Source organism: Crinia signifera, chromosome 6 (assembly GCF_055691185.1).
Source record: "Crinia signifera chromosome 6, ASM5569118v1, whole genome shotgun sequence".
Classification (NCBI taxonomy): Eukaryota; Metazoa; Chordata; class Amphibia; order Anura; family Myobatrachidae; genus Crinia; species Crinia signifera.
In genome coordinates this window covers 209,964,149-209,985,065 of record NC_139222.1, presented here as the reverse complement: position 1 = coordinate 209,985,065, position 20,917 = coordinate 209,964,149, and the positions used below count along the sequence as shown (strand labels likewise).

Genomic DNA, 20,917 nt, shown 5'->3' with positions numbered 1-20,917 from the left:
AGGCCCTAAATGCTTCTTCAAAGCTAACTGGTTGCTTGGGGCAACTTCTCCACTGTTCTCCCTGCTGGATAGCTCCTTCCCTGGGTTAGTGCATAGCCAAATATAACAGGGACGTGTAGGTAAGCAGATGCCATAGAATGAACGCTGGTATCTGTCAGGTGAGGATGAAGTGCTGTGTGTCTTATACTGAACCTCTGTATTAAACATGTCGTGTCTGTAGTTTGGGTATACTCCCAAAAAATGCAGGTGTCTCCCAGACATTGTGGGCAGTGTTCCCTCTAAGCTGTGCGCACGTGCGCGAGTGCACACACCTTGACGAACGTGCGCACAGACATTACAACTGTCTGAGCGCACAAAGCAGCAGTGATCCCTTTTTGCAGTTGTGGACTCAATTAATGTGTGTTTCACCCATTAACTACATTGTGTACTGTATTTTGAATGTTTAAATGTTTAATATCATTTTGAAGTAAAGTTAACACAAATGCTGAACGTCATTTTCCAGTTAAATATAAGTGACGCACAAAAATGTAAGTTTCATTCCAAAGTTGCACAGCCAAAATCTTTAGCCGCACACAGCCTTCGTAAAATTAGAGGGAACATTGATTGTGGGGTATGATGGTATCTAATGTGTGCCAATATTTCTGACAGTCGGAACTATCGGCACACATCTATTCAATGTGGCCATTTCCGAATGCTTTGAAGTTATATTTTACTTTTTAAAAAGTCGAATCTGCATTGTTGAAATTGGCCGCTGGATTGTAGAATCCACAGACGTTTTCATCAAAATACACGTGTATTTTACAACTCATGAGTATTCTCACTGTCGGAAAATTGAACCCCCACTGTCGAATTGACATCAAATGGGCGGGTATTCAGACTGTCAGAAATGTTCCGACAGTCTGAATCAACATTAAATACTCCCCCATCGCACAGACAGCACAGACGGTGTAATGGTTAGCATTGCTGCCTCACAGCGCTGTGGTCATGGGTTCGATTCCCACAATGGGCTTGCAGAGTTTATATATTCTCCCTGTGTTTGCGTGGGTTTCCTCTGGGTAAGCTGGTTTCCTCCCACAATCCAAAAATATACTGGTAGACTAATTGGCTTCCAGCAAAACGAAATCCTAGAATGTCTGTGTGTGTACTTGTGGTAGGGAATATAGATTGTAACCTCCACTGGGGCAGGGACTGATGTGAATGTTCAAATATTCCCTGTACAGCACTGCGGAATATGTGTGCACTAATAAATAACTGGTTATAAATAAATACATACAAAATTAAATAAATTGCAGGAGAGTAGGCACAGATAAAGCTGTTTGGCAGGCCTCATCCAGCAACACTCAGAGATGACTGATTATACCTTTGGTAGTCAGTCAATCACTGTACCACAATGGTTCTTTTTAGCAATTTTGAGTACTGCATTAAAATTATTTTTATTCTTATTATTATATGTACATATATTTTTTGTGCTCAGTAGTCTGTTTACAACACTGGAATATATTCTATACCCTGGCATGTGATAACATGCTAATGATACATGCATGGCCTTCCTTTTAATTACGTAACTAGAGGACAATGGGCAATTTAATAAATAAAAGCATGTTTTGGCGTAATAAATTGATCTGTTACAATACCCTATATTTATATACCACTTAATTCTGTTTTGTGTGGTGGGAGATGGATCCTTTTATAAGTACAATAAGAACATTAACAACTTTTCTGACCTGCAGAGCTTGTTATCTATAATTAGAACATAGATAAATCATGAAAAGTGAAAATGTTATTATTACAGTTAAATACAAAATTATCCAAAGAATAATTTGGCATTTGAATATCATTCATCGATGTATTCTCTATTTCACGCTTGAGTCGCATCCTTCTACAAGAAGATGGGTGCATACAATCATTTGACTACTTTACACAATCTCATTCTAAAATAGTTTGAAGCTACTACCTGGCATTTACATAGACAACTGTCTCACAATTTATTGTGAGATCTCCTGCAGAATTTATTTTAAGTAAGCTCTAGGCTTGGATGTCTTTATTTATGAATAATTGTTTATTTAGGGCGGTATGAATGGTGTAATGGTTAGCATTACTGCCTCACAGCGCTGAGGTCATGGGTTCAATCCCCACCATGGCCCTAACTGTGCAGAGTTTGTATATCCTTCCGTACTTGCGTGGGTTTCCTCCGGGTACTCCGGTTTCCTCCCACAAGCCAAAAATATACTGGTAGGCTAATTGGCTCCAAACTAAATTAACTCTAGAATGTCTGTGTGCATGTATATGTGGTAGGGAATATAGATTGTAAGCTCCACTGGGGCAGGGACTGATATTCAAATATCTCTGTAAAGTGCTGCGGAATATGTATGCGCTATATAAGAAACTGTTAATAAATAAATAATAATAAATGACGTCCTAAACCTTCCTTGTCTTCCTTTCTATCACATACATTACAATGCTGCCTCCCTACCAGGGCCGGCGCCACCACTAGGCATTTGCCTAGGGCGCCAGCCACTGGAGGGCGGCAGTTTGCAGCAGGTTCCCCCGGATGAAGGTGAGTGGCACTGGCCGCAACTACCCCCCCTCCCCCTCCAGAGCGACTAGGCCCCCCTCCGCAACCCTGGAGTTACCTAGCTCTAGCGGCACTCGCCGCATCCCCCGACAACCCCCCCACCCGGCACCCCCTCCCTGGCAAACCCCCCCTGGAACACCGCGGTTACCAGCCGCAGTTACCAGCACCCCCCCAGGGAGCAGGTGAGCACCGGAGCGCCCCACCACCTGGGCCGCTCCGGTGGCTTGCACCAGCACTTCTCCCTACCTCCCCTGCACTTTTTTGTCCCCATGTCCAGGTTTAGACATTTCTATCTACTACTAGTATTTTGATGTTATGGGATTATTTCCTGATTTTATTTGTAAAACTAAAAGATCATCATTTCAATGGGGACGAGTGTTTTGTTTGCCAGATAGTTTTCTTTACCGGTATGGTCTTTTATCAAACTCTGAACAATCATGTTCAAGTTTCAGTAATATTCCCAGCATTTCTGATTAAAGGTGGTCATTCACTACTGTGATTTCTTGCAGCAGTTTGTGGCAATCCAATCCCCCCTTGAGTCACTTGGTCCTTCTAGATGTGATGTATGGCATGCAACCCTGTTCCTCACAACCAAGAGGAGGAGGTTAGACATGCAGGCATGTCCGACCTCCTACTCTGATCCGATGTGCATGGGACCACGCATCGGGTGAAATCAGTCCAAATCGCATAAGTGCATGGGGGCCCTAAGTCTATTCAGTCTTGATCAGGATCACTGAATGCTCTGGAACTGCACAGAGATGAGATCACATGACTCGAGAAGCACTCCAGCATAACACACAATATACCTTGTATCCCTGGATGTCGCCATTCTGTGATTCAAGTGGTGGTGGCTCCCAAGTCACATCGAGCTGCACTGCAGTGGTACTTTGTATGGCCACATTCTGAGGTGGAGCTGTAGGTACTGGTGAAAAGAGAAAACATTGATTGCTTTGATTTGCCTATTTTCTGTATTCCGATTTCACACTGATCACCGACAATGAAGAAAAAGACATCACCAGACAGATACTGTCCTTCAAGTGAATTACATTACCTCTGGAGTAATGTGGCTGTGACCTTATTGGCCACTTTATGTTTTACTAACCACCAAATAAAGAAATGGAACACTATGTATTTCCCATGGTAGACTGCTGGGAACTTTTCATTTACAATCCAAACAGCCAGCATTTTGTAATTCTGCACACATCACGGTTGATATTGGATTACTGCACAGCTGGATTGAAAGATAACACTGCATTGTTTACCATTTAATTTCTATGTATGTATGTATGAAATTACTGCTTTGAATCATCAGCATTTGGTCGAATAATACTGCAATTAGGTTACATTTAATATGCAATCAGTGCAGTTTTTACCCTGCATTCATTTTTAGCTAGTAGAAATCTGAAGACAGTCTCAATATTGTTCACTGTATATTCTCTTTAGATGATATTTTAATGATTATATATATGGGTTGAGCCGGCCATCCATTCGCTGCAGCGGGTTGAGCCACAGAGACATCAGGCTCCCCGCCTCCTTTCCTATTACCACGGAGGGTGAGATAACCTACCATTTATAAATTGTCATAAGCTATCGTGAAGCCCCTTCGGACTGCCTTTTCCGTGTCCTGCATACACGCTAAAAGGGGCTCATCACTTATAGCTTTCCAGCTACTAACTTTCTGGCTTGAGCATTAAACCCTCTTGTATTACTAACCCTTTACTATCCATGCAGAGCTACAAATTTTGCAAACGTGATTGACAGTTATACTATGCTTCTGATGCTATATTCAGCTTACTAATGTTTGTGCAATATTCTTAGTGATTTACTGCATATTTTACTGCTTCTTTTATTAATTAATAAATATTATATGTTAATTTAAGAGGTGTGTCCAGTCTACATATTGTTCACCGGTACCTCCCAGAGCAATACCTTCACCATTTAGCTATAATTTAGTAAGTTGAATGTTAGGGGGAAATTTACTAAAGGAAATTTGTAAAAAAAAAAAAGGTGTATTTGTATCCAGAAATACACTTATTTTTGACATTTACTATCCCGAAAATACGGCAATTCGTATTCGTATTGATGTGCTATCAATACGAATACGAATTGCTGTATTTTCGGGATAGTAAATGTAAAAAGTAAGTGTATTTCTGGATACAAATACACCTATTTTTTACAAATTTCCTTTAGTAAATTTCCCCCTTAATGTGACCGAAAATCTTTGAAAATGCAGATTATCTGATTTGTCAGAAAAAACGGCACTAACTGAATACCCCCCTAAGCCTTTTGGGGGGCCTGGGTCACTTTGGACAGGGAGTACCCTATACACCATATACATAGTCATTAGAAAAAACAATTGACATAATGTATAATATTCCAATACAACAGCAGGCCCAACGCGTTTCGTCAACTACGTGACTTCATCAGGGGCATTCGATGACTTCGTTGACACAGATACAGTTGCACTTCTTGCAGTGTCTCAAAATGATTGGGTACAAGAAAAGTTTTTTTGTAGGAAAATATATTTCACCAGATAACAGCTCTCTTGTTAAAACTGGCCCATACAAATACACAGTGTTTGTCCCAACTACACTGAGTACACCCGCTCAGTAGCATATGTCAACATCGAGGTCAGATAGTGCTGTATGACCAGGAAGTAACCTCTAGTGTATCAAATGGCAGAATCTGCGGGTGTACTCAGTGTAGTTGGGACAAACACTGTGTATTTGTATGGGCCAGTTTTAACAAGAGCGCTGTTATCTGGTGAAATATATTTTCCTACAAAAAAACTTTTCTTGTACCCAATCATTTTGAGACACTGCAAGAAGTGCAACTGTATCTGTGTCAACCAAGTCATCGAATGCCCCTGATGAAGTCACGTAGTTGACGAAACGCGTTGGGCCTGCTGTTGTATTGGAATATTATACATTATGTCAATTGTTTTTTCTAATGACTATGTATATGGTGTATTTTATATGAGCCGAGTTGTAGGCTTTTATTGAATAAATTTTTTAAACTGAGGAAAAGTTGTGTACCTTCACCTTTAGCGCACTCTGTTCCTTTTCTGTATATATATATATATATATATATATATATATATATATGTGTGTGTGTGTATATATATATATACATGCACTTTATGAGGAGAGAGTGGGGGCCTTGAAAAAGGTCTGGAGTCAGACCGAAACGTCGGCCCTTGGCCCACTGTCTTGCACTATTTGCACTTTACTGTTGGGATGATGAAATAAATATATCTGCTTAAGAAGAAGACTGGTGAGTGTCCTCTATGCCTTGTACAATATATATATATATATATATATATATATATATATGCACATACCACATGAAATGCCTGTGTTTGTCCCTCTGTGCCTTACTCTGTAGGAAAGCTCACAGGCTAAGTGCTGCCTCTGATTAAAAACCCTCCCATGATGAGGCTGCTGCTGCTCTCCTCCATGGGCCTGACGAGCATGTGATGAGCTCCACTACTCAGAGCTCAGCACAAGCCTCTCTTCCTCTGACCTCTTGTGCAGTCTCATGGGACTTAGTCAACTCCCTTGTGCAGTCAGTGTGCTTTGGCTCCGGATGCTCAGCACCATTAATCATTGTCACATTGACAGATACATGAAGCTGCAGCTGCCATGCATAAAACCTTTAGCTAAAAATATGGTACTCTTTACCTAGAAGGGCGCCCATCGCGGGCATCGCATGTACATCGCATGCCATTATAATGGCATGCGATGCGACCGATGCGATGCCCGCGATTTTACATCGAAATACATGTTAAAATGTAAATCGCGTCGGTCGCATCGCATGCGACCCAAAAAATTGCATGCGATGCGACGACACGATTACCACGATTTCCCATAGGGAACAATGTTAAATGTCCCAATTGACCCGATTTTACATAGGGAACAATGTTAAATGGCCCACAGAGGCCAAATAGGCACCCTGAAGTGTGAAATGGCCCCCCCAATTGTTAACGCCACCCCACGATCAATGTCAACCCGAAGCGTGGCGAGCATATTTCATGGGAAATAGCGGTAATCGCGTCGGTCGCATCGCATGCGATTTTTGGTTGCATGCGATGCGACCGACGCAATTTTTTACCTTGCGATGCCCAAGATCAAAGTACCAAAAATATATATATATTTTTTAAAATACAAGCCAACCACAGGGGGCCCAGGGGTACTCCCAGTTTTTATTATCAAAGTTTTATTAATACATGTCACTTTATTCATCACTTGAGTTTTGTATTAATCCTTCCTCTAAAGTAGCTCTGTGTATCTCTTTGTTTTATTTCTGATTAAATAAAGTTGCATTTGCTCAACACACAATAACAGAATAATATGCACTAATATTTACAATTTATGGTGTAAATGTATCCACATGATCTATGGGGCATAATTGCCAGGGCAAAATGACTCACCTGCTTCTCCAACAAATACTTCTTGGGGAACACTAACTGGGCCTTCACCAGCTGCATTGTACACGCTCACCCTGATCTCATAGCGCTTGTGTTTGTTCAGATCTGAGACCGCAGACAAAACAGAGGTGGGGTGTTATGGAAAGACAGTGTTTACGCTTTAGACAAATACAAGATGGCATCTTAGATACAAATAAACTGTCCAGTCTGTACTCTATTACAGAACCAGTTATTATAAAGGGAAATTGTTCTGTGTTTGTATGTTTCCAGATATTTTGGTCTCAGAGCAATTGTATGATTTATTTTCTCTCCGAGTGGCTCAGCGACCATCTAATGAATATTAAACACACAGTGACTGCATGCGACACAATATAGATTAGTATTCTGAAAGACAAAAAGCGTTTTGTGATACCATAAAGGCAGTAGCTCATAGAAACACATAATGACTGTGCAGATTACACTAGGAAGTGTATTGCTGCTTAGAATACACAAATCTAATGTGATAACATCAGAACTCACCACTTATAACTGATGGAACTTTAACTTTATGGGCGGTATTCAGTGCCGCTGGTGAGTGGGTTTCTGCAGCTTGTTTTTGGTTAGGATCGCTGAAAACAAGCCATCCTCACTGTCTAACCCCCTCGCCGGCCACTCTCCCTATTCTACGTTCCGGTGCATATAGCGGGGACCATCGCCGTTTCGACAGCTGCACTTGCTATTTCCACCTCGCTGGAAAAACCAAGCGAGGTGATAACGGCGAGTGTAGGGGAGTCAGTTGAATACTGACCCGTGAGCTGTGACGGCAAGCTATTGGCACTACTATTGGCTATTGGCTGACACAGCTCACCGAAAGGCATTGAATATACCCCTATGTCTATACAGATATTATATTATGAATAATTTGATTATAATCTATATATTAAATGATCAATTCTATATAGAACCTTAAGAACTCTAATTAAATAATATATAACTTCCATTGTGCACATAAGGAAGAACTAGTACCATGCAGTTAGTCAGGAATGCACTTACTGTCCAACTCGTACTGGGTAAGGGACGGCTCACTCAGGTTCCGGACCATGTAGACAGCTACAGTATACAGATAGGGGAGGGGGGTGAGGTGCAAGAGATAGGTAGGAGAGGATGCGAGGAGCAGGGCAGGTGGGGGGAAAGCATTGAGTATTTGTTAGTACACAGAACAAGACATGCTGACGTATAGACAATACAGTTCATCCATCTGGCATTCATGTATATGTAGTGCCTATAGCTCACAAATGTATCATATTCCTATACGGCCACGGTATATTTAGAGACAAAGCCCTCGTCATGTATGAAAGGTTGTACTCTTCTCACAAGATGAAGTCTCTAACTTGGTCTTTCTCATTTTTGTTAATTCCTTAATAGAATTTTTGGAAATAAATGCGAGAACTGTGTTGTATTTAGCATTCATAATGACAGGAAGAGCAGATGTGGGCAGAACTACTGTCATTGCAGTGATTGTGTAGGCTACACCAATCACAAGTATGCTTTCATTCTGTAAACTACACTAGACATATACCAACATTTTACAAAGAAGCAGCCTAGACAATGTATGTACATATACTATATGCCATTCACTGTGGTGGATTCATGCAGTGTGCACATCCCCACTGGATTCTATTATTGTGCGGGCCCTTTTCCGTTGAGCCCACTATCGCATATTTCTGGAAAATATCCCGCCCTTTGGCTTCTATTAAACAATCTGCGTTTATCTGGGTATCATTGAGAAACTTACTCTGGATACTTTTGATTCGGAATAATATAGTTGCATCAGTTGTTCCATTGCCCCTGATGAAGTTATGAACATGACGAAATGCGTTGGACTTTCAATTCTAAACTGATCAACCCACCAGTGTTGTCGATCTCATTGTGATTATTAGTATCTATCCACCAGAGTTGTAAATTTTTTGTGATTTTTTGTGATTACCTGTAATTGCTACACCCAATAGGGTGACTTTTATGTCAAATTTATGACTTTTATGTCAAATTCCTAATTGTGGTTGTATTAAATACCATTTATTATCTAAATTGATGTGTTAGACTAGCGCGCCCTCTGAAACTCCACTCTTTTTCATATATCTTTCTACAGATCTCTGCACAGATACTGTAACTATCTAGCATAATGCAGTCCGCACAGATCACCCTACTTGCTAGGCCAGCTATTTAATCCTGACTGATGTTATCAGCTGGCAGCTGGACAAAACACAATTTGGTACTTGTTTCCTAGCACGGCCACACCAATTTGCATCGGGGTGATCGTGTCGGAAAAATCGCGTCGGTTGCATCGCATGCGATGCGATCGACCCGATTTTTACATTGAATCAAATGTGAATAGGGCCCCTGGGACCCTATTTTACATTGGATTCAATGTAAAGTATTCCCCAGACCCCCAATTTTACCGCCTCAACGCCACCCCACGATTGACGCCAACCCGAAGCGTGGCGAGCGCAGCGAGCCCGCGAGGGGCGGCGGTGCACGTCCTCCGACCTTTTCATACCCCTACTGTCCACGTCGGCGTGGAGTTGAGAATATAAAGTGTGGCGAGCGCAGCGAGCCACCAAGCCCGAAGCGTGGCGAGCGGAGGCGTATATCTTCACAGGTATACGCGTCCCCTCGCCACGCTTCGGGCTCGCTGCGCTCGCCACACTTTATATTCTCAGCTCCACGCCGACGTGGATAGTAGGGGTATGAAAAGGTCAGAGGACGCGCACCGCCGCCCCTCGTGTGCTCGCTGCGCTCGCCACGCTTCGGGTTGGCGTCAATCGTGGGGTGACGCTCACAATGGGGTTGCGTAACCCATGACGGGGCCATATACAATGTGAAATGGGTCATATTGGCCCATTTCACATTGTTTCCTATGTAAAATGGACTTAATCAAATCCACCTCATCTTGTGCCATTATAATGGCACAAGACCGACGCGATGCTCCCGATTTCAATGTTAAAAATATTTTAACATTGAAGCCTATGGCAAAATCGCGGGCATCGTGTCGGGGGCCATGTTAATGCACGCGACCGACGCGATGCCCCCGATTTTGCCTTTGCCGGCAAAATGGACCTGATTTCAAAGGAAATCGGGTCCATCGCGGGCATCGTGTACCTTAACTTTAAGGTACATGATGCCCGCGATTGTAGACGTGCTAGGAAACAAGTACCCACAATTTAATATAAAAAACAAAAATGAACATTTGGAGGTCAAATCAGTAAATATCAAACATGCTGTAAGATGACAATAAAGAGATTAGCACGGGTTGGCTGGATCTACTGCTGTAGACATGCTGCGATTTGCGCTATCGATTTTGACTATATTGTCAAAATCACATAGCACATAGCAAATTCCTTCTTAGCTGGACAAAACCATGTGCAATGCATGGGGGCAGATGTAACATGTGCAGAGAGAATTAGCTTTGGGTGAGTTATTTTGTTTCTGTGCAGGGAAAATACTGACTGCTTTATTTTTACACTGCAATATAGATCTCACTTTAAAGAAAAAACCCAAATCTAATTCTCTCTGCACATGTTACATCTGCCCCCCTGCAGTGCACTAGAATAAGGCCCATAGTGCAAATGGCCCCATGCTTTGCAGCACCCAATCCCTATTCGATCCCGATGCAGGGCTCTGCGCCATTGGTTTCAAATTTAGAAATAGACTGTGCAGCACACAGTCTACTCCCTGACGGCAGATAATGGCACCCACAAGGTCCCGGCAGCTGCCGATATCAAATTTATATTGGCGGCCATCATATTGCAGCGTACATCCCATAACTTCTGCATATCAATACATGCACTAGCCATTCACAAATGGCCAGTAAGGTAAAATGCTTATCATTTGTCTGAATTATTGTTTTATTTTCATTTTCAGTACATCAGGGTTACAGTGTTTCCAAAGCTGTATTTGCGCTGTGAAGTGGCAATTCTCTCTGTAACTGACCTCCAATGTAAACAGACAGCATGCTATTAATCTGCAAAGCATCTTTCACACATTAAAGGGCTGTTTAAAAAGGTGATAAGAAATTAAAAGACATTTATGACATAACAGCCTACCGTATATTCATGCTCAATAGGAAATGATGAGAAGCTGAGACCTACAGTAAATTGAAATGCGATGGTAATTATTACTTACAGGTTAACTCTGCCCATTTGGCATTGGGATTGTTGATATTTCGCACAGTAAAACTCCTCATCCCATCATAAACAAGTTCACGGTATCGGATTCTATAACCCAGGAGGATGCCATTGATTTTGTCTTCTGCTGGAGACTGACAAGAAAGATCAACATTATGTACAATATATTAACTATATATATATATATATATATATATACACACAGCTATGAAATATATGTTTAGTGTATATATTGTTTATTAGATTATTATTTTTTATTAGTCTGGTGGTCACATTCTCTCATGCACCCTGTTTTAACCTATATTTCATAGCTTATGTTAACCAGTTCCCTAGATCAGTGGTTCCCAACCCTGGTCCTCAGTTACCCCCAACAGTGCACGTTTTCCAGGTCACCCGGCAGGTGCACTCATTATTCAGGCACATTTGAAAAGATCCACAGGTGTAGCTAATTATAGCACTTGTGATTCTGTGTGGAGACCTGCAAAACATACACTGTTGGGGGTACTTGAGGACCAGGGTTGGGAACCACTGCCCTAGATGATTAGTGACAGGTGTGTTGGTAACTGCCCACCTATAAAAGCACAGTCTACTGTGAGCTTTAGACCAGATAGCATGCCTGGAATCAAACATTAATGTCATAGTGTGTGTTGTAACCATTTTGAGCGATAGTGTTAGGACCTGCAGAAAAGTGGGGTCCCGTGAAGGGGGCTGCAGGCTTAAATGCATTGATCAATTAATGAACTAAATCTCCACTATTTATTAATATCAGTTAATTTAGTGTGTGCAGAGCCCCTACAATGTCTGTTTAAACAATGTGGTCACAAGCCATAGGGCACCCTAAAACTAGGAAAGATGAGTGCAGATGTTTAGTGTATATATTATATATTGTATATATGTGTATATATTATATATTATATGTATTTTGGAAACTATATATATATATATATATATATATATATATATATATATAGTTTCCAAAATAGAGGCGTCACTCCGGGGCTTGTGAAAGCAAGTGAAATTTATTAGCTTCTATATGGTCAACGCCGTTTCAGGAGTTAACCCTTCGTCAGGACCAGAAGACAATCAAATATATACATATATCAGTGGCGTATCTACATATGTGGCAGACCCTGCGGTGGCTTGGGGGAGCAGGACCAGCAGGGTCTGTGGTGGTATATATATATATATATATATATATATATATATATATATATATAGCGGATTGGATAGAGGTCTAAGCGACTACAAAATACCTGTATAAGAAACGTATTTCTTTAAAAAGATATAGAAATTTATTTTATACATATAAAAATGCACAATAGCATTAAATATAAGAACAAACAGTACATGAGATTTAATATAGAAAAAACAGCGATGTAAAAAATGCGTAGCTTGTTTAAAAAAGGCCTACACGTGTTAACGCTAAAAGGGGGGAGATAAACTAGGAATTTATAAAAATTTGTAAAAAGGTTATAAAAGAGAACTTATCTATTTGTGGAGGAGTCAGCAGGCTGTACCCAACGCGTTTCGTCGATTAAGACTTCATCAAGGGGAAGTCTTAATCGACGAAACGCTTTGGGTACAGCCTGCTGACTCCTCCACAAATAGATAAGTTCTCTTTTATAACCTTTTTACAAATTTTTATAAATTCCTAGTTTATCTCCCCCCTTTTAGCGTTAACACGTGTAGGCCTTTTTTAAACAAGCTACGCATTTTTTACATCGCTGTTTTTTCTATATTAAATCTCATGTACTGTTTGTTCTTATATTTAATGCTATTGTGCATTTTTATATGTATAAAATAAATTTCTATATCTTTTTAAAGAAATACGTTTCTTATACAGGTATTTTGTAGTCGCTTAGACCTCTATCCAATCCGCTGTATCTTTTACATTACACCCCTTACCAAGGTGTTTATTACTTAGAGGTCAGCTGACACCCTTTTTTCCTAAAGGTATACCTGTGCTTACCATATACATTAGTATTGATTTGTTCAGGACACAAGTGGCGCCTTGCATCCCCCTCTTTTTCCCATATATATATATATATATATATATATATATATATATATATATATATATATATATATAAAATCTATTGTAGCAAAACTTTCCTAAAGTATTGCTTACCTGCCAATTAATTAATACTGAAGTTGTTGTGTGAGGCGTCACAGACAGGATTGAAGGTGCATCATCAGGTGCTGAAAATGGAGAATCAACATTACTGTTCATGGGAAATATCCCAATGCATTACATCTAAATGCATTTATGTTATCAGTATTGTAAAGGTAGGTATATAGGTTGAAATGCAAAATAGTTTCTAGAATTAGAAGAAAGATTTGACACCAGAGGATGGTAGATGAGAAACTTACATAAAGATGTATTACTGTCGGGAAAGTCTGTCAAATCGACGCAACAGACTCTCAGCATAGGAAGCAGAGACTCAGACAAATACAGTATTAACCCTTTGAATGCCAACGTTACTGTGATAGCTCCTCAAAATATCTGTTAAAAATGCCAGTGTCACTCACAGCTACTGCTTCTTTTTTTTGTGTGCAATATTTAACTTCAATGAATTGACTTGGCTGTATTTGTATTTATTCATACTAACAGTCACTGTGAGCAATGCTGGCATTCTTAGCGGATATTTTCAATGTTGACACAACAATGTTGACACTCAAAGGGTTAATCATCAAAGGACAAAAAAAAAACCTCTCTCTGCATCCTTATTCATGCTTCCATCACATACCATAAATTATTTTGAGCTGCAAAAAAATTAAGATTGGCAGGCATCCCTTTTAATATGATCTTTACAAGTATTATGTGTTTCCTGGTACCTATGTAATAATCCATGTTGGAAAGTAACACTCCATATGAAGGGCCCAAAGCAAAATTTGGAATGGGGCCCCCTGATTCCGTGGGGGCAATGGTTCTTCCACTGGATGCATTCATAGTATTGACTATTGAGATGATTTATTATGAAAGGTTACATTTAATTGAATAGCTACAGCCCTGTGGCCAATCAGATACATCAAATATTAACTCCGTGGTCACATGACTCACCGGCTTGCAGAGTAGTTAAGGATTCTGATTCCTCACTGTATTCGCTGTCCCCAATGTCATTTGTTGCTTTCACTCGGAATTTGTATGAAGTGAATGGTTTTAGTCTGAAATAATAAGACCAAGGAGACGTCTCACAATTATTGCTATTAGAAGAGGAGTTCCATATATATTCATTGTTTGTGCTAAAGCCTAACGCAAAACTCCTGGAAATGTAGCCTGACAAATGTCTAACAACGGAGGCACTATTACAGTGCCTCTTACCTCAATGACTAGCTAGCTGTAGTACATTTGAAGGCTGCACTCTTATGAACTATCTGGCTACAATGCATGTAGGGAACAGATGCGCTGTATGACATATTCTCACCTCTCTACAACAGAGGAAGTGGTATTGTGACTGACTGAGGCAGAATGCACCACCCAGTGCCCACTGGGCAATTCTCGCGTCTGAATTGTGTAGTAACGCACAGGAGAGAGGCCATCACTGCCTGGTTCCCATGACAACAGCACACTCCGGGACTTTACATCTTCCTGCAGGACTGTGGGCTTACTCGGTGGCTGAGGGCGTTCTGTAAAAGAAAAACAAAAAAAATAAAATACCTAAATAATTGATTTTTATTGTACACATTTCTTTACGATAGATTTATTTAATAACATATAAAAATGACAGCCTAATACCTCTCCGCTCTGTGGTGACCACCAATGCTTCAGCAGCCTCCCCCCATCCCTTCCGAGTCTGGGCTGTGATTCGGAACAAATAGACAGACTCTGGTCTCAGCCCAGTGGCTGTATACTGACGCACGCTAGGATTCAGCACCTCCACTGTTGCTGTGTTTGCATTCGTTGTGTTGAGTCTGTGAGTGATCTGATAAGCTGTAGAGTTAACAGAGATTAAGTCATGTCACACATATATGAGTAGTGTAATAATAGAGCATTTTCCAGGACCCACCATCTTAAGGGGTGTACACACAGGATCGGGCTGGGCGATTTTTGACTAAGGCGATTGCGGCTTAGTCAAAATCAAGGTGTAGTTAGCCGTCGGAGATAGACCGCTGCCATCCCCAGCCGCGTAGGCCAAATACACTGTGTGCAAAGTCAAAATTGTCTTGCCTGCACAGTCTACTGTATTTGGCCAGGTGGTAGTGACGCAATGTGTATACACGGCTTAAGAACCTTTCCTTACTCCACAATCAAACCTACAGTATAACGCGGGAAAGTAAATAAAAGTTCTTACCTAAAATGATGCCATTGGGGGCAGCTGGCGGTTGCCAGATGAGGCGTACAGAGTTTATTCTCACCTCTGGAAACAATATTCCCACTGGGGGACCTGGAACTGAAATTACATAGATTTGTGAATAAAACAGTTAACATTTTCCAGGTTTCCTCAAAGAATTGAAAAATTTAGCTCCACTTGTGGATCTTTTAAAATGTATCAGTGAGTAAAGGTGAATTGTGAATACGAGATGTTTGGGGTCCTGAGGACTGAGTTTAAGCACCACTCAAGTAATATACACTTTGAGACAGTCAATCACAAAGAGAAAAGTGTGGTGACAACGACTTAACAGCAGTCAGGGATAGCAGAGCTGGTCTAAGTATAAAGTAATATTGAGTATAGCCATTACATTTACTTTGTTGAGAACCACAAATCCCCATTATTTTTCTCAATCTGACTTGAGCCGTTAGAGCAGACATCTATTGGTGTGGCTATAGAAATAGGCCAGATTAAACTTTCTTGTATAAAAAAATTCACAAAGCATTTCACTCATACTAAGACATGGAATTCCATGGATGAACCCCACTCACCATCATCAAGGGTTCTCTCCAAAATTGCTGGTGTGCTGGTCGCTCCATCCCCTATTCTAGTGAATGCCAAGACCTGGATTTCATAAAGGACGTATTTCCCCAGGTTGGTCAGCTGGACACTGCGGGAGGCATTGCCTTCCACCACCCAGGAGTGTGGCGGATTGTCTGAATCTTTCTCTTTGAAGAGAATCTAGTAAGAAACAGAAATCAAGCATTAGAGCTTCTAGTTCAATAACACAATTAAGTTGCATTAAAACAGGGGTGTAAGTTCTCCCAAATATGGTGTGTGTGTGAAGGTGTGTGCAAATGCTCATGATTTACAGAATTATATAGATAGTATTCTCAGCCAGTCTACAGGAACCTGGAGCCACAGTGAATTTGCCGGCCTCCTGCTATGCTGCGTCATGGCCAGGGAGTCAGACTCAAAGCATAGAATACCTCACACCTCACAATGTTGTTTTTTTAGGCCAAAAGGTTGCACAGAGGTAGCTGGATGACTATGCTAAGCGACACAAGTTGGTGTCACAAACACGTGGCACTGCAGTGGCAAACAGGATGGCAGTTTGAAAAACTAGGCCCCAAAGAGCACATAATGTGAAAAAAAAGAGGTGCAAGATGAAATTGTCCTTGGGCCCTCCCACCCGCCCTTATGTTCTTTAAATAGGACATGCACACTGTCTTTAACAAACCAATCATTTCAGCGAACAGGTCTGCCACACGAATGTGGCTGAAATGATTGGTTTGTTTGTGTCCCCACAAAAATGAAGCAAATCATCTCTCCCTGTAACTGGCTTTACAGAGGTAAGATGTCAACCTCATCCTCATCCTCCGATTCCTCACCCCCTTCAGTATGTACATACTCATCCTCACAGATTATCAATTCGTCCCCGCCGGAATCCACCATTACATGTCCCTCTTGAGACAATTGCTTGTCTTTGTTAAAGAATTGATAATTCATTTTGATGAACATCATCTTCTCCACATTTTGTGAAAGCAACCTCCTATGCCGCTCGCTGACCAGGTTCCCAGCTGCACTAAAAACTTGAAGAACACACTGGACTTATGCAGCAGTACGAATGGACTAACAGCAGTGCCACTGGACTGGACTTTTGAGCAGTATCACTGGACTTATTTAGCAGTATCACTGGACTTTAACGGCAGAATTACTGAACTTATGCACCAGTATCACTGGACTGGACTTATCTAGCGGTTTCACTGGACTTTAACGACAGAATTATTGGACTTATGCAGCAGTACCAACGGACTGGACTTATGTAGCCGTATCACTGGACTTTAATGGCAGTATTACTGGACTTATGTAGCAGTGTCACTGGATTTTAACGGCAGTCCCACTGGACTGGACTTATGCAGCACTATCCCTGGACTGGACTATACAGCAGTATCAATGGACTGCAATATTACTGGACTGGAAAATACAGATCTATCACTGGAATGGACTATACAGCACTATCACTGGACTGGACTACAGCAGTATCACTGGACTAGACTATACAGCACTATCACTGGGCTGGACTATAAGCACTATCACTGGACTGGACTATACAGAACTATCACTGGACTGGATTATAAGCACTATCACTGGACTAGACTATACAGCACTATCACTGGACTGGACTATACAGAACTATCACTGGACTGGACTATAAGCACTATCACTGGGCTGGACTATAAGCACTATCACTGGACTGGACTATACAGCACTATCACTGGACGGGACTATAAGCACTATCACTGGACTTTTCAGGATGGCCGGGTGGGACAGCAGGCAGGCAGGCAGAGAGGACGCTGCCTTTTCACTCTCCTACACTGGAGTGAAAATGGTGCCCGGCCTTTTATTGGGTCCGGATCTCTGAAGATCCCACAGCGGGATCTCGCTAGGTCCGGAGACCCGTGCTCTGAGTCTGGGCTGGAATTCCCGAACAGGCTCGGAAAGCGGTTCGGATTGGGGGGTGTCCGGATTCCCCCAATCCAAACACGCACATCCCTATAATAAAGCGTGTAATAAAAGAGCTGATATAAGCACATTTTTTTGTCACACCGTAGAATGCATTCTCAGCATTTGCAGAGTTATAGTATAGCTTAGCCTTCAGCCGTCTTCATTTATGACCGAACCATAAGAACCTACGTGTATCTGTACAGATAATACATGAACACCACTTACCTTATAGCCCAGGATGAGCCCATTCCTATCTGGCTCCAGAATCTCACTCCAACGAACTAAGATACTGCTTGAGGTAGTAGCCAGAGCAGAGACATTGCTGGGGCCTGAGGAAGGAACTGAAGACAAGAAACAGCTGTTGTGTTAATAATAACAAAGCATTTTCCACAAAGGGCCAAATTCAGTATAGCACATACAGATGGAGCCGCTGTCGACCTTGCAGTGGCTGGCGATTCTATCGCCAGCGGCTGGCTCTCGAGAGGCTCGTGTGCGCCCCGTGGCAAGAGGAGACGGCCAGGATGCCGCCGCGGTGCTGTCCGGAAACTGGGACGTGCGTGCGTGTGAGACGCACGCGCATCACAGTCAGATGGAGCGCCTCTGCGCCGCGATCGCCAGCGCAGGCATGCTGGCGATCCCCGGGCAAGGACCAGGGGCGCTCCATCTGTAAGCATGGTAACTATGGGTCTGATTCCGGTTCACTTGCAAAAGCAAATTCTCTCTCTAATGGACAAAACCATTTTCACCGCAGGTGGGGCAGATGTAACATGTGCAGAGAGAGTTAAATTTGGGTGGGGTTTGTAGTTCAAATTGATATCTATACTGCAGTGTAAAAATAAAGCAGCCAGTATTTACTCTGCACAGAAACAAATTCATTCCTCCAAATCTAATCCAAATGGGATGCGGTCATTTGGTCTACTGCATTATGGTCGACAGTCATTAGGTCGAATCCATTAGGTCGACATGCTAAAAGGTCGACATGACTCTAGGTCGACATGGGAAAAGGTCGACATGATTCTAGTTCGAAAGGTCATTAGTTCGACAGGTCGTTAGTTCGACAAGGTCATTAGTTCGACATTGTCTATGTCGACATTCACAAGGTCGACATGGAGTTTTTCACTGTTTTTTGAGCCAACATGTGCCGACAGGCGGTATTTCATGCCCTACCATCCACTAGGGCGTGGTGGGAGAATAAAATAGTGTGCCCGACGCATTGCGAGCGCAGCGAGCGATGCGAGGGGATGCAGTGCACTTTAAACTGTGTCCATGTCGACTGTGTTGACATTCAGGTAAAAAAACAGTGAAAAACCCCATGTCGACCTTGTGAATGTCGACATAGACAATGTCGAACTAATGACCTTGTCGAACTAATGACCTGTCGAACTAATGACCTTTCGACCTAGAATCATGTCGACCTTTTCCCATGTCGACCTAGAATCATGTCGACCTTTTAGCATGTCGACCTAATGGATTCGACCTAATGACTTTCTACCATAATGCAATAGACCAAATGATCCCAACCCTATCCTTTAGAAAAAAAGCTCTGTTTATGTCTGACTTTGGAGAGCTGTTTTGTATGAGCCTTTGTAACTCAGCTCCCATTACATCCCTGCCTGCAACTGGTACACCATACAAAGCATTACAGTGGGTCAGAAAGAGTCAGAGGCTTCCTGGTCTAAAAATACAATGATAAGCAGGATAAGATTTGCATTTGGGTCGTAAAAGACGCCGCCATTACATTGGCCGAGTTCTGGGAAAAAGTTAGACATTATAATGTTTATAATTTTTCCCAGCCGCTAAAATCGTTACTCATTACGTCCTGGCCTATAACTTCTGTCCTTACTATATCTTTAAACAGACTGATGCCACCTTTGGTGATATTTGTTTTTAGCCAAACTCTCCTCAGATTAAAGATCAAAGATACTGTATTCATTTACCTGATTCCCTGGTTCTTGCTACCACAATAGGACTCCAAGGTCCAGAACCAATTGTGTTAAAAGCTACAACTTGCACTGAATATTCTGTCCATTCTTCCAGATCCTCAATAGTGTATTCCCTCTCAACACGGTCATGAATAATGTGGGTGAAGGTCTTTCCTTTTCCATCAGACCTTGTGTACCGAATCCTGTATCCCACAGATTCTGGGTTACCATTGTATGCCATCTCTGGTAAAGGCTGCAGAAAAGAGTGCCTTGTGAGACATCCCAATAAAAGGTATAGTGTTTTACAACATAGGGCTCACACATGTACACATATACTCAGCAAAGAAACAAGTCAACCTTAACGCCAGGCCAGCTAAATACTGTTACTTTATAAGTAGACCTCTTTGGGTAACTTTCTGAGTAGATTGCTTATACCCCTTTTACACCGCCGCAAAAACCCTTGTCAGCGGCGGTGTAAAAGGGGTTATCCCTTTTCCCTTTACATCGGACTTCTATCCAGGTCCTTACCAGTGTAGAACATGGGTAGGACCTGGGTAGCGGGCACTGTAAAAGGGTATGCCGGGTCATCCGACCCAGCTCCCATTTACAGCAATGGGGGCACACACAGCCTCCTTTGCTGTCTTCTGTACTGTGCAGACAGCAGCTGAGGCAGGGAGGAGGTGAATGGCATCCATTCACCTCACGGACAGGGGCTGGGGGGGTCACGGAGGCTGGGGGCAGCCCAGCAGTTTACCTTGGTACTGGGCTTGCCCTCAGTGCAGCGTTCCGGGGAATGGCGCGGCGATCGTTGGTCCCGGCATTTGGAGATGATGTCATCTCCAAGCGGCGCCCCCGTTTACACTGTGGGTCGGCACCGCAGTGTGAATGGATCAAAATCCCAGATCTGACCTGTCTTGGAACCGTGTTCCAAATACCGGGTCAGATCCGGGATTTTGGTGTATTAGGGATTAGGGAAGGGGTATTAGTATTGTACATAGTATTGTACTAATCTA

The 20,917-nt window shown here is 42.1% G+C and overlaps 1 protein-coding gene across 3 annotated transcripts in view; it reads right to left on the bottom strand.

Moving 5' to 3' along the window:
- SDK2 (sidekick cell adhesion molecule 2) overlaps positions 1-20,917 on the bottom strand; it is a 561,876-nt gene that overhangs the window by 44,945 nt on the left and 496,014 nt on the right. For 2 of the 3 annotated variants that reach the window (XM_083148750.1, XM_083148752.1), the window contains exons 25-36: positions 19,920-20,157; positions 18,208-18,323; positions 16,026-16,215; positions 15,457-15,555; positions 14,901-15,095; positions 14,590-14,791; positions 14,226-14,329; positions 13,293-13,363; positions 11,163-11,298; positions 8,034-8,090; positions 7,005-7,106; positions 3,382-3,497 (exon numbers count right to left, since the gene is read on the bottom strand). In XM_083148750.1, coding sequence (XP_083004876.1) covers positions 3,382-3,497; positions 7,005-7,106; positions 8,034-8,090; positions 11,163-11,298; positions 13,293-13,363; positions 14,226-14,329; positions 14,590-14,791; positions 14,901-15,095; positions 15,457-15,555; positions 16,026-16,215; positions 18,208-18,323; positions 19,920-20,157 — 1,626 coding nt within the window. The remainder of the gene's footprint in view (positions 1-3,381; positions 3,498-7,004; positions 7,107-8,033; positions 8,091-11,162; positions 11,299-13,292; positions 13,364-14,225; positions 14,330-14,589; positions 14,792-14,900; positions 15,096-15,456; positions 15,556-16,025; positions 16,216-18,207; positions 18,324-19,919; positions 20,158-20,917) is intronic. The other variant, XM_083148751.1, reaches the window with a different exon arrangement.